Here is a 13,453-nt window from a genome sequence, read left to right as displayed (position 1 = left end):
ATGATGATGCAGATTTTAGCCAAAATCCAAAAATCTGTGTTGATTTCTAGGACATAGTTTCTGCAGAGCGGCAGGAGTTCATCAGAAATTCACCTTGGAGGGACCCCACCCCTCCTCCCCTGTTTCTGAGAGCTCTCTGTTTACACTCTCTCCCACTGGCTAAGAGACCCTAACACCCCAACTTAACATTAGCACTGCCACTTAAACAGAAGCAATATCGTAGCAATCCATCCGTAGAGGTTAGATCCAGATTCCAGCTCAGACCAGGAAAACAGAGACGTTCATGGATCTATTGGTCTGACTGTGGATGATCAGAATGAAGCCGAGCAGGAACCATGTGACCCCACCCAGTACATTTCTACGTCACCAATACGAAATGTTTTAAACAACATTTTTACTTCTGCTCCTGTTTTACAAAGATTTGAATAAAGAAAAACTCAGAAATTAAATTTGAAGCTTCATTTTTATATTAGTCCTCCATAATCAGAAAAATGCTACATGAACACGTGATTGTTTGGGTTTTGTGCATTGACCTTTGAACTCATGTTGGGTTTTTGGTAAGATTTTCTGCTTGTCTTGTGGTTCTTCCTGGGTTCTCATTATTGATCGTGGAGCAGATGACAATGACAAAAAAAAACATGAACAAACAGGACAGCAGAGAACAGCCACATTCAAAAACAAGAGAATTTAATACAATAATTCATTTAATAATAGATAACATTTATTATAGATGAGACAGTTCCAACTTTCATGACTCCACCCACTAAAGCAGGTCCACATGTGACCTGATTCCTAAACAGCAAAGTGCTTTCTAACTGAATGCTGATATTTATGGTATTCAATTCAATTCAATTTCATTTCATTTATATAGCCCAATATTTACAACAATAGTCGTCTCAATGGGCTTCGTACTGGTAATTGTGTAATATACATGAATCATAAAGAACATGTAGTCATAGAATTCAATAGCAGTTTGATAATCTAAACTAAACAGACTAAACTAACTGGACATCCCTGCCCTTAGACCCTCCTTCTCGGTAAGGAAAAACTCCTAAAAAACCGGATTCCGGAAAAAAAAGAAGAAACCTCAGGGGTGTCCACATGAAGGAGGGATCCTCCCCCAGGACGGACAGGCGATGGACCAAAACTCTTAACCCTTGTGCTATCCTAGGCACTTTACCATTGGGAGTTGGGTCATCTAGACCCACTAGACAGAGCTCTGAAACTTTTTTCTTCAATGATTTGTGATCTTCACTGGTGTCCATGGATTACATGAAATCTTTCCACCTTTATCCACCTTTGTCATGGTAGGGAGAACACGTCAATGGAAGTGTGGGGTCATCTGGACCCCATAAGGTAGCACAAGGGATAAAGAAGAATTAACTTATCTAAATCTACAACTACATGTTTAATGTCCAGCAGATGAGCTTCATCCAGATGGAGTTGGGGGACGGTTGGGGGCGCCAGAGGAGCCGGAGACGAGGTCCACAGCCAAGTACAGGAGCAGCAGTAGAGACGAGCCAACTGGAATCTGGAATCACTCCCTCTCCCCCGGAGGGGAGTGGGAAAGGGGGACAATGCATGAATCGCACTGCACCAAACCGAGATGGATAACTAAATGATGAATAAATGATCAAGAATAGAGGAGAGAAGTAGACAAGAATAGTGGACAGAACCCCACCTAAGCCGGCTGTAAGTGTGAAGTTTAGGGTTTAGGTCAAGGCTAGGTTAAAAGAGTGGGGGGGGGGGGGGGTTATCAATGGTCTGTGGGTACAGTCGTGGATAGATTTTAGTGCAGGTGGGATCTGGAGGTCTCTTGAAAATATGTGTGTGGTTGCAATGGAATCAGATCATCCCTTTGAGTGCTTGGTGCAGAGTCAGGGTCAGGTCAGGTCATGTTGAAACTGGGTTAAGATGCAGCCATGGATCTGGAACAGCCTACTAGCAAATAATTGTCAATGTTATTAAGTTTAATTCAAACACATTAACATTGAGTTAAATAATCTCTGAATACTAACTAGTCTGACAATAATTCTGTCCAAAGAGGAATGTTTTCAGTCTAACTTTGAATGTAGAAACTGAGTCGGCCTCTCTTACATCAGCTGGGAGTTTATTCCATAAAACAGGGGCCTGGTGGCTAAGCGCTCTACCTCCAACTGTATGGTAAGGGACTATGAGGTCTTTGATATAGGACGGGTCATACCATGGGGTCATACTACCATTTACCGCAGGGACATCATCTCTGATGACCATAACACATTTAAACGAGACCTTTCGCATGTCTACCTTCCCTAAGCGCTGTACAATCAGTCCCGTTCACACTCTGCTGTTAAACACTGGCACCAACCTTCCACCAGAGGTAAGGTGGGGTTCAGTGTCTTGCCCAAAGACACTTCGGGCAAGGTAGGAATCAAACCTGCATTCAACCGATCAGAGATCGACCCACCTACCACTGCACCACAGCTGCCTGTCTATTCTATTTTTCCTACTTTAAAGAATCCCTCACACACTCAAAAAATGGTCTAAAGAAAATTAAGTTCATGTTTCTCAATAACTGGTCAGTAAAAAGTATTAAGACTCTTTTACCGCCGTGTTGGTTACATTTGTCTAATGTAAAAATTATAATTAATGTCAGAAAATTATAACTAATGTTTACCGTTATTATAATGATGTGCAGATTTCATATGAAATCCCTTGAAATTGGTGCAAAAGGGGATGTTTGCTTCATATTTATTATTATCATTATTATTATGAATAATATTATGAATTAGTTAATTTTAGGCTTTAACAATTTTAACACAGTAATGGGCATCCTGTTTTTAATAACAATTGCACTTTTAATTAAACTAATAAACAAATTTTAATTTCCTGTTTTTAATTACTGGATAATGCACTTTTAAATATTTATTTATTATTTTCTATTCATAAGATTTTACTATGGGTTGATTTTAAGGTATGAATGACAAAGATCCATCATCCATCCATCCATCCATCCATCAGCAGGGGGCAGCAGTGACTCACAAGTCAACAAATTGTGAGCTGAGTGATCAGAAAGCTTAACAAATTTACATGTTAGAACACAAAATAAAGTTACAGTTCAATAATAAGTTCAATAATCCTCAAGTTATAAACGAACCAATCAGATGCCTCAATAAAAGTAAAATGGTAAATGACGTATACTTGTACAACTTTTTTCTACCTTCATCAAAGGACCAAAGCGTTTTACAGTCCCATCCACCCAGAAACACACTGATGGGTGACTCTGCTGGAAAACAGGAGCCAACCTATGACCAACAGAGGCACGGTGGGGTTCAGTGTCTTGCCCAAGAACACTTCAACATATGGCCGGGCAATGCAGGAATCGAACCTGGTAGGGGTGTGGCATTCCAACAAGGTCACTCCTGATTGGCGACAGTGGTTGCCATAAAAACAATGACTCAGACCGACTAGGAGCAATTATTGCTTACTGACAATTTCTGGTTCCTTTTTTCTGGCTGTTTGGTTGGAGCCAGAAGTAAACCATCACACTGGATGGATGGATGGATGGATGGATGGATGGATGGATGGATGGATGGATGGATGGATGGATGGATGGATTACGCAACAAAGGAGCCTCTTAATGTGGTGAAAAGTATCGATCAGTCAGATTTGTAACCATCAGTGTTTTTTTTTTTTTAAACTTGTCCTGTCCAGCAGCTGAGCAGACAGATAACAGCTGAGGGCCTCTTGTGTTGGACATATTTTACTTTAACAACAGGGGTTGTTAATCTTCAGACAAACCAAAGGTATGTCTGAATAAACCCCTTTTGTAATTGAGACCAAACTTTATTCATTTTAATCATATTTGAAACTCTTTTGTGTTGGACCGGACTGAAAAGGAAAGAAGGGAAGAAGAGAGAGGGATGTTAGAGAGGGGGGGGGTGATTATAAGGGGGGAGGGGTTCAACCATGAAGCAGCATAAAGCAACAAGTGGTTTGTTTTTCTTTAGTTACAGCAGCTTTCACAAAAACAACATCCATACTTTCTGATGAACTTTGGTTTTTGCTGATTTTTTTCTGGATTTCCACCAATTCTTCAGCTTTTTCTAGATATTCCTTGTTTTAACTTTAAACTAATAAAACAACTAAAGTGATAAACTCTGACAGCAAAGCAGAACCAAAGTTATCAGTCAGTCTCTTTCTACAGAACCTTGATCTCAGTACAGTTTAGTTTAGAAGATTAATTTAGTCTAAAATGTCATCCCTTGATTAAAAATGAAGATAAAATAAGATAGAAAAATTATGTTTTACATTAGTCAGAACAAATGGATGAATAACATAAACATGGTTCTCATCTCAGAACAGAAGCAGAATCTGTCCAGAGATCAGTCTGTTTAGAACAAAGAGATTATAAATTAGCAGTTCTGTCAGTTAAAACACAAAAAAAATATTTATGACTGACCTCTTGAAAAATAAAATAAAGCCAGGATGCCAGCGACGACAACAACAAAAACGGCAGTGATGATGTTACCAGAGCTCAGAGCAGATCCTGCGGGACAGAGGTGATGAAAAAGAAAAGACTGAAGAATAGAAGGGTGGATGCATCAACACTAAGGACGCCAACAACACGAAGAACACCAGCATCAACAACAACGGTAGTGATGATGTCACCAGAGCTCACACCAGGTTGTACAGGACAGAGCAGAGTTGATGAAAAAGAAAAGAACTCAAAAATAGAAAGTAAAATGAAATTAAAGTTCATTTTTTAATCTTCTTAAACACAAACTGAAAAAAATAACTCACCATTATAAAAAAATACATAACATTGGCTATTTGCATTAATAAACAAAGCTAAGCCCTATTTTATAGATGGCCAGGATGGGGGGGGGGGGGGGGGCTTCACCTGTAACTCATCCTGCCACATATGTAATGCAATTTATTCATATTTTCTCTGTTAACATAATGTAAACAAGTAGAAACTGTGTGATGAATTAAATGGTAAAGTATGTTTGTTTCCATCATGTTGACTGAAAGTAAACAACAAGTAAATGTGATTTAATGAATTTCCTCCAAACTGGAAAAGGAAATAGCTTCAAAAAGCAAAGGAACTGCAGAAAATTCAATAGAAGAAGAAATATCTGGAGCAGGAACTTCAGCTGATGGTGTCTCTTCAGTGGCTCTAATCAGAACCTCAAAAGTGAAAATTTATTAATGTCAATGATGTTAATGAACATTACCATTATTCGCATTGATATAACTCAGCTTTTGTTAACGACTTAATTCACTGACTAACCCCAATAAAACACGTTGCTAGCTGGTCCACACACTACAATGAATGACAATGACAATGCAAGAACATGTAAAAACACCTGAAACTGGATGTTCATTGGAGTGGGTCTTCAGTAGCTTTTGGTTATAGTATTTTGGGATGCACAGTGAACACAACAGTTGGGAATTTGTATGTTTGTTTGTTTTATTTGTATTGGCACTAACGGTTTTGTTTACTTCTAAAAGATAGTTGAAAATGTACTTTGGTGTTAATTTTTGATTCATGTTACGACTGTCCTCATTCAACTGTAAATGATCTGAATACGATATAATTTTGTGATACCATCTCTGTCATTTATAATCTATTCTGCAGTACACCTTGACATGTAACCATTGGTTTAGATAGACCAATTTTTCAGTGTGTAAAGCAACCTTAGGTGCCCAGAAAGGCACCAATTAAATAAATTATTCTACAGGCCTCAGTGTCAAAGGAGCTGAGAAACAGGAAGTGTCACTAAAAGGTGTTTTCCTCAACTGGATGGTCGCTTGTTTCACTGTTCCTCCTTGGAACTGGTCAGAAGCCGTGTTAGATCATATTTAGCATTTTCAGCTGGTTACAGGTTTGAAAAAACTTTTTTTTAGGTTTATTCTGGTCTAAAACAGCAGCTTACCGACTGTCAGGGCGACGTTAGAACACATGACCTGCTTAGGAAGACAGAAGGTGTAGTTTCCTTCATCCTCCTTGGTGACCTTGGTCAGTGTGAGGGAAACGTTTCCATCCTTCAGGTTCTGGTGGTGGAGGAAGGTCCTGCCTTTGAACCTCTGGACTTGATTGTCTGGGTCGTCCTTCCTACTCCGATACACGTGAACAACATCTGGGCCATGTTTCCATTCCAAGGCCTCAGCCCTCAAGTCAGATGGAGGTTCCACTCGACATGACAGAACCACATTCTGACCCAGATGTGCTTGGACCGTCGATGGAGAGCAAACCACTTTAGAAGAACCTGAAGGAAAAAAACAGTTGAGTTTAGTGGAACATTTTATAATGTTTGAGGAAAACAACCACAGATGTCCCAGACACGTCTTCATCTGCTGTTTACGGTTTCATTGTAGGTTGAAACAGTCATTCTCTCTGGAAAATAAAGGATCTATCATATTTTTGTTATTTTTTTTGTCAGAGCCTATCTTCCTTCCTTTCAGTGAGGCTTGGTAGAGGTTCCTCCTTCATTCTCTCATTTCCTCAGGAATCCATGATGACACTTTAATGTTGACAGGTTGTGTAAAGAACCATCAACCTTATGATGTTGAACGTATGCTGTCTTAAAATGAAACAGAATCTGCGCAACCAGAGAGTCACAATCACAAAAAGAAAGGAAGACAGTGTAGCAAAGCAAAGGTACGCTTCAGTCTCCTGAGACAAACTGATGACATCATCAGACATATTCTACTCTTTGTCTGTTACATCACCACCTTTGAACTAAAACCTAAACGAGATGTAAGTCAAATATTTGATTTAACTGAAAAGAAGAAATTAAAAGTTGAAAAAAAAACTAAACCGGAACAAGTCAACCTAAACTGGAAAGTGACTCAAATTAACCAGACACACAAAACAAAAGTTAAAGACAAAAGAACAAATGAGAAAAGATCAGGGGCCTCATTTATAAACGTTGCGTACGCACAAAAGAAGGCGTACGCCACTCTCTACGCAATAGTTGAGATTTATAAAAAGCAAACTTGACGGGAAAATGTGCGATCCTTCACGCAAGCTCTGACCCAGGCGTACGCACAAAAACGGGTTAAATGAGAAACGGCGACACCGTCGGCAGATGGAAGAAACACGTGAAAGTGAAAATGACAATACTGCCTCTCATAAATAACATGAAGACTTCACAAAGCAAGTCTCAAAATTGACAGCCTACACGAACACCCATTTGATCGATCAGCAGTGAAACAAACAAAAAAAATCAAACGAAAATTACAAAAGAAATTCAAATGAACACATATTTGCAGAAAGAAAAGTGAAATATGTTCTGCAATATTGGCATGTTGTGCAATTCATCCTCATAAATAATATAGTTAACAGAACGAAATAATGTACAAAACTGATATTCTCGTCAATGTGTCCGTCTGGCGGAGCAGATAGGTGCGGGCGTGCGGACGGACGGACAGATGTATTAATTGTCCACTGGGGAAATTTGTCTTCATATTAAAACATTTCGTCATAAGCTATTGAATTATGGTATTCATGCATATGCCTTTAGTTTGTTTTATTTTTGATAAAACAATGTATGGCGTATGTCTCAAACATTCAGAAAGCAACAAGAAATTACATTTGCGCTGATCAATTTCCCATTTCCACGTCGATTATTACCGACATCTGTAGCTTGTCAGATGTAATTAAATGGATGGAAATAGAATGCCCCATCACAATGCGTAATGACGCACAATGGCTGATCTTGTGCTCTTAGAAGATGTGGCAAATGGAAGAATTCGGAGTGAACGCATCTTTAGACAGCAACAAGACTTGCTGGCAAACGAGGACGAGTGGCTTATGAGCCGGTTCTGACTTCCTCCAGCCGTCCTGTTGGACCTCTGCGGGCTTTTGGGCCCGGCGTTACAGAGGAGCACTCGGAGGAACCACGCGTGTCACCCGGTGCATCTGGCGCTCCGGTCCCCCCGGCGCATGCATCTGGCGCTCCGGTCCCCCCGGCGCATGCATCTAGCGCTCCGGTCCCCCCCCCCCCCCGATGGGGCGCTGTAGCCTCACAACCTCGGATGGTTGTGAGGCTACAGCATTTATGGCGTCTGCCACCGTTTGCCGCTCACGTGCCTTTTTGGCATCAGTAATGCCCACACTGTGCCCTCCAAACAACACTTTTCTCCTCTTTTCCACCTCGCCAACAATAACTTCTACTTCACATTGAGTGAAGTTACATTTTTTTGATTTCCTCTCGGTGTTTGCCATGGTTTCGCAATCAATGAATATTCATTTGTGGGCGTTTCACGGACTATTTATGGACAAATATGGGCGTGTCACGAAGCCGCAAAAAGCTGCGCTGCATTTAGAATCGGTTGTGATTTATTAAGGGAAAGATGCGTAGGATGTGCGTGTGCACGGTTTTATAAATCCGAATATTTCTTTGCGTACGCACGTCCTATGTTTCATCCGTACGCCACTTCTGACGCAAATCCTACGCAAAGTTTTATAAATGAGGCCCCTGGTCATTCCATCAGGTCACTCCTCTGTTGACATTCCATCAACCACAGTAGAACACAAACCCTAACCTGAGGACAGGAGTCTGTTCATAAGTATAAGCATAAGTGTCTGAGCTTTAGTTGCATTGTGTACATGTTGACGTGTGTGTTTAGGTATTTGGAGCAGACAGGCATATTTAAAACATTTCAGTGTGGACAAGCCCCGCCCTCTGACTAACACCTACACCTGACGTGACGATGATTACTGTCAGGCGTCTCTAACATTCCTCACTCTGGACCAACAGAAAAAGCACACAAACATAATTATATAATATATCAGATTATTTATACTAATATAAATACATTTAGCCTCAAATCCAAAAGGGGTTTACTCAGCTGCTGGACAGGAAAAGTTAAAAACAGGAAAAATACAGAATTATATTAACTGGACAACATTAATGAAAATTAAATGTTGATTATTATCGTCCAATGTATCCTTTTATTTAGCTCAAGTATATTAATTTGGAGATAATATTGATCAGTTTTTATCACAGACAGGTTTCACACATGAAAATGGGACAGAAATGGTCTGAAAGGACTCTTTGGTCAACAGAGGATCCCTTTCCCAACAATCACTAAAACAATAAAAGTTTAACTTATTACACAGTTAAAATTCATAAATAACTATTCTCTATTAGCCTAGCATCACAGAAATAGAATGACAGAGTTCAGTTTGCTGCATGAATCAGGATGAGTTTAAATAAAAAATTTTAAAGTTTACCTGGAATTCCTTTCCCCACCAAAGGAATTAGAGACAGCAGAAAGAAGATCTTCATGATTCAGAATTCAAGACCAGACTAAACATTAAACTGCTTCCTTCAGTTTGGAGCTCCCTTTGTCACACTTAGAGTACCGGTTTGTTGATGTGGAGATGTCGTCCCGCCTCAGTGTTACGTAGGGCCAAGGTGTGTCAGGTCAGTGTCCAGGAAGTAGAACAGAGGAGCTCAAAAGAAGGTCAAGAAAAGGGACAGAAAAGGAGAGAGAAGGCTAAAGGAGGGACAGAAAATGGTCACCTGGAGAATATTTGTCACTTTTTTTTAATAATAATGGATTAGATTTATCAGCATTTTTCCAGACGCTCAATGCTCTTACAATGTGTGTCCAATATTCATACTTTGTTATGTAGCTACTGTTGTAGCCACAGCTGCCCCGGGGCAGACTGACAGAGGCGTGGCTGCCTGTTCACGCCAACGGCCCCTCTGGCCATCACCATTATTGACCCCTCTGTTCTGTTCCATCATTTCCATGTTTTGCTTTCTTTAGTACAATTTAGCAAATGAAAGAAAAACCAGAAAACCCTCAAGTCAGTGGGGAAAACTGAGTCCATTCAATGTTTTTTCCAAGCAAACTCTATTTAATTAACATTATTTAAGACTGTCATGACCAGGGTTTTTTTTAGTTCTGCTTCCTGTTTTATTTTGAAGGTTTCCTGCATGTCTTTAGTTTTGAGTTTTACTTCCTGGTCTAATCTCCCCTGATCTTTTTCACTTGTGTCTCGTCAGTCCTGTTTGTAGAAACGTCTTGTCTCTTGTCTTGTCTTGGGGTGTGAAGGCGAATCTGCAGCGAGACTGAAGGAGAACAGGAAGTTGGAGTTGTGCTTAACATTCAATTTAGTTTTAATCTGCCTCTCCCCCTCAGTATGATCTGTGTTAATATATATTTAATATTTATTTTAATGTTTTGTAATATATGTAGCCTTTTTTAATCAATAGGTATTTTAAATTATTTTAATTGATCACTCAACTACAAAAACCGTCAGGACACATTTCCCATAATGCATTGTTTTGTAGTCATTTGGCGGCTTGCAGTCAGTGCAGTGCAGTTTCCAGCTCTGTTTGCCCATGTTAAGGTCTTGCTCCCTCCCCTTTCTGGTGATATTTTTGTGATGATTGACAGGTGATGTTGGGGCATAAACATATGTCACACACCAGGTGATCTGTGCAGCGTTTCGTCCACCTGGGTGATCTCAAACACGCTTATTGTGCATCTTGGTTGCACCTATTTGGTGTCGCCAACATGAATTTCCGTCTGTTTTTTTTTTTTTATAAAAATATAGGAGTGGCTGACCGGCTGCTCTACAATAACTGGTAACCAGGTTTTAAATGTGCAAAAAGTCACAAGAAAGAAAATCCAAAAATGTTTACTAAATTTTGTTTCTCCTTTGCTAATTTGTGTTTTAAAAAGTAAAACACACTTTAAAAAAAAAAAAAACTTAAAAGAAAATTCAACACAGATTCAAAATTGGGAGCACATCCAAGTCCAGTCCAGATTTACTGAAACTCTTCTTCATCCTCACTGAGGGTCTCAGTTTGGGAGGAAGAGCTGCCAAGTGTCCAGCAGTGAGAGACAAGAGAAGCCGTGTTCAGAAGAACCATTGATGGATTTACAGAACTGTAGAATTGGAGTCTTCTTTTGTGTTTAATAGTTATAATTCAACAGTGTTATAGCTAAACAGCAGATAAAGAAGACTTAATAAACAGAAATCTATTACTGGTTTATTTACTTATTGATTATTTTATTTACATATTTTATTTGAATGAGAGGGAGCCGGTTTAGCTCGTGCTGGTTTGCGGCACCTTCCGTCCGTGAAACCAGGGTTCGACTCCGGGCTGCTCCCTGTTCCCTTCTCTACCTCTGCCGGTTCCAAGCCCGGTTTGAGAAGGTTGCGTCAGGAAGGGCATCCGGCGTAAAACATTGCCAAGTTTACCATGCGACTTGTTCGCTGTGGCGACCCCTGATGGGAGAAGCCGAAAGTGGAAGAAGATTTTATTTGAATGACAGTTTTAAGAGTACATTTTGTACAGAAAACAGTTAATAATAGAGTATAGTTAACAGTATAGTACATGTTCCATATAAATGTATTGGCTCCCAGACACTCACTAGTTGCTGTGTGCGTTGAAGTTGCGGCCCTCCCTCAGCTAGACCCCGCCTTCAGTGGCCCCCAGGTAAATTAAGTTTGAGGCCCCTGGTCTAGATGAATGGAGACAGAAGTGAAGGAGAGAGTGCAGGCAGGTTGGAATGGATGGAGAAAAGTGTCAGATGTGACAGAAGAGTTTCAGCTGAAATGAAATAAAATGTGTAGAAAAGTGTAGTGGAAGCAGTCATGTTGTTGAGCCTAGAGACACTGAGAAAGACGGGAAGCAGAGATGAAGATGCTGAGGTTCTCTTTGGGAGAGTCCAGTATGGATCAGGAATGAGGACATCAGAGAGACAGCACCTTGTAAAGAGCTGAATGAATTACACTTTTTACAGAAATTAGGGTAGTACTAATTGACGTTTTTATTAAATACAAACTATAATCAAACATGAAAATACATTTTCCAAACTCCCCAAAACAAGATAGGATGTCTTGGATGTCACGAGTAGAGAATTGGAGTTCAGCTGTGGCTGATGGGATGGATTAAAGGGATGTCCAGACGATGTTTGTCTGTTTTTATGTTTGTGTAAACTCTAGTAATCATTAACCCTCATATTATCCTCAGATATTACTAACACATTTGACCCCAAGGGTAATAGGAGGGTTAAAATAATTACAAACTGGATTTTTCTGTTTTTCCTTTGTTTTTCTCCATCATTGGCCTCCAGTCCAGTGTTCGGTTCCTGAATTGGTCGTCTGCTACCAAAAACTTATTTATTGATTAAACAAACATAAAATCCCACATTTAGCTAAAAGCCTGCAAAAACAAAGAGGTCTTCAGGTGAATCAGTGGAGCATCAGGACTGAGGTGGAGCGTTCCACACTTTAGGAGCATCACCTGAAACGTTTGATCCCCTTCAGTCTTTTATTGTGTTTGAAAAAAAAACATAAAACCAGACCTGATGATCTAAGAGGACCTGAAGGTTTGAGGAACTCTAAAATATTACAGATCTAATGGCTCTGGAACAAAAAAGAAGCTTCATGTCACAACATCAGAAACAGGTTCCAACTCCTGCCACTAGAGGGCGCCACATTAACAGTTTATAATGGGACGGTCACCTGGTTGTGGGGCAGTGGATCTAAAACTGATGAAGCTCTGGTCAGTGAAGATGATCTACAACTAACTAGTTATAGAGGAGAAAAATCTGTAGAATTTCTGGAAACAGGAAAAGAGATCTGGAAATGAAAAATATGAGTTTAATCAGAGCAGCAGAGAAAATAGTTCATGTATTGGAGGAAAATGGAGTTTAGCGATCCAAAGGCTGTATGAGACGAATAAAATGTTCTAGAAAACATTCATTCTGGATTCTGACAGATTCTGAAACTGCTGACTCAGCCCTGTCCAGCTGTAAACCATTCCCAAAGACCACAGACTGAATAATCCTGCACTTCTAGACTCACTCTGACAGTCACACTTGTTCCTGTGCACAGAAGTTGTATTAAAAAGGTTCAGCTGAATCTGTTTGACTTTTAACTTTGAAGCAGTGGGTAAAACAGTCATCTGGACTTAGTTGATCTTTCATTGTTGGAGATGTTTCATCTATTTTTAGACACCTTTCCTCAGTTCACTTCATTTTAAGAATCATTTCCTCATAGATGAGAACTTTAGGAAGTTCATTTCTTTGGCTTTGCTTAAGTGAAAGTCCCCAAAATAACAACTTTTAAATAATGCAAAGCAGAATCAAACATTTCCTCAGGAGCTGCCAGTAGAAATGAGATTCTGACCCATCGGTTGACCTGACAGTAGACATCAGACAACAACCATCGCTGTTCCACACTCTAATGTTACACACAGCTGTGTGAGAGTGAAAGCAGATGACTGCAGTCTTCAGTGGAGCACCTTCTTCAGCCTCAGTCCCACCTGTCCTTACAGGAGGATTCAAACAGTCAAACCTGTACGGGGCGCTCAGATAATAATTAACACATCATGTAGGGGTAAGTAAGGTGAAGTAGGTGAGATGCAGACATGTTGTTGTAAAGATTTTTTAGTTTTTCAACCCCCCAAATCCCAAGGAGCCTGTTCTGTTGATGGGA

General features: G+C 40.0%; 1 protein-coding gene across 1 annotated transcript in view; it reads right to left on the bottom strand.

Moving 5' to 3' along the window:
• The window catches only part of LOC111949261 (myelin-oligodendrocyte glycoprotein-like), a 150,101-nt gene extending 140,653 nt beyond the window's left edge, over positions 1-9,448 (bottom strand). The window contains exon 1 of the mRNA XM_078935873.1: positions 9,224-9,448. Coding sequence (XP_078791999.1) covers positions 9,224-9,278 — 55 coding nt within the window. The 5' untranslated portion in view covers positions 9,279-9,448. The remainder of the gene's footprint in view (positions 1-9,223) is intronic.
• Positions 9,449-13,453: the final 4,005 nt, after the last annotated feature.

This window comes from Oryzias latipes, chromosome 18, assembly GCF_053564925.1.
Source record: "Oryzias latipes strain Hd-rR chromosome 18, Olatipes_Hd-rR_3.1".
NCBI lineage: Eukaryota > Metazoa > Chordata > Actinopteri > Beloniformes > Adrianichthyidae > Oryzias > Oryzias latipes.
This window is presented reverse-complemented; position numbering and strand designations above follow the sequence as displayed.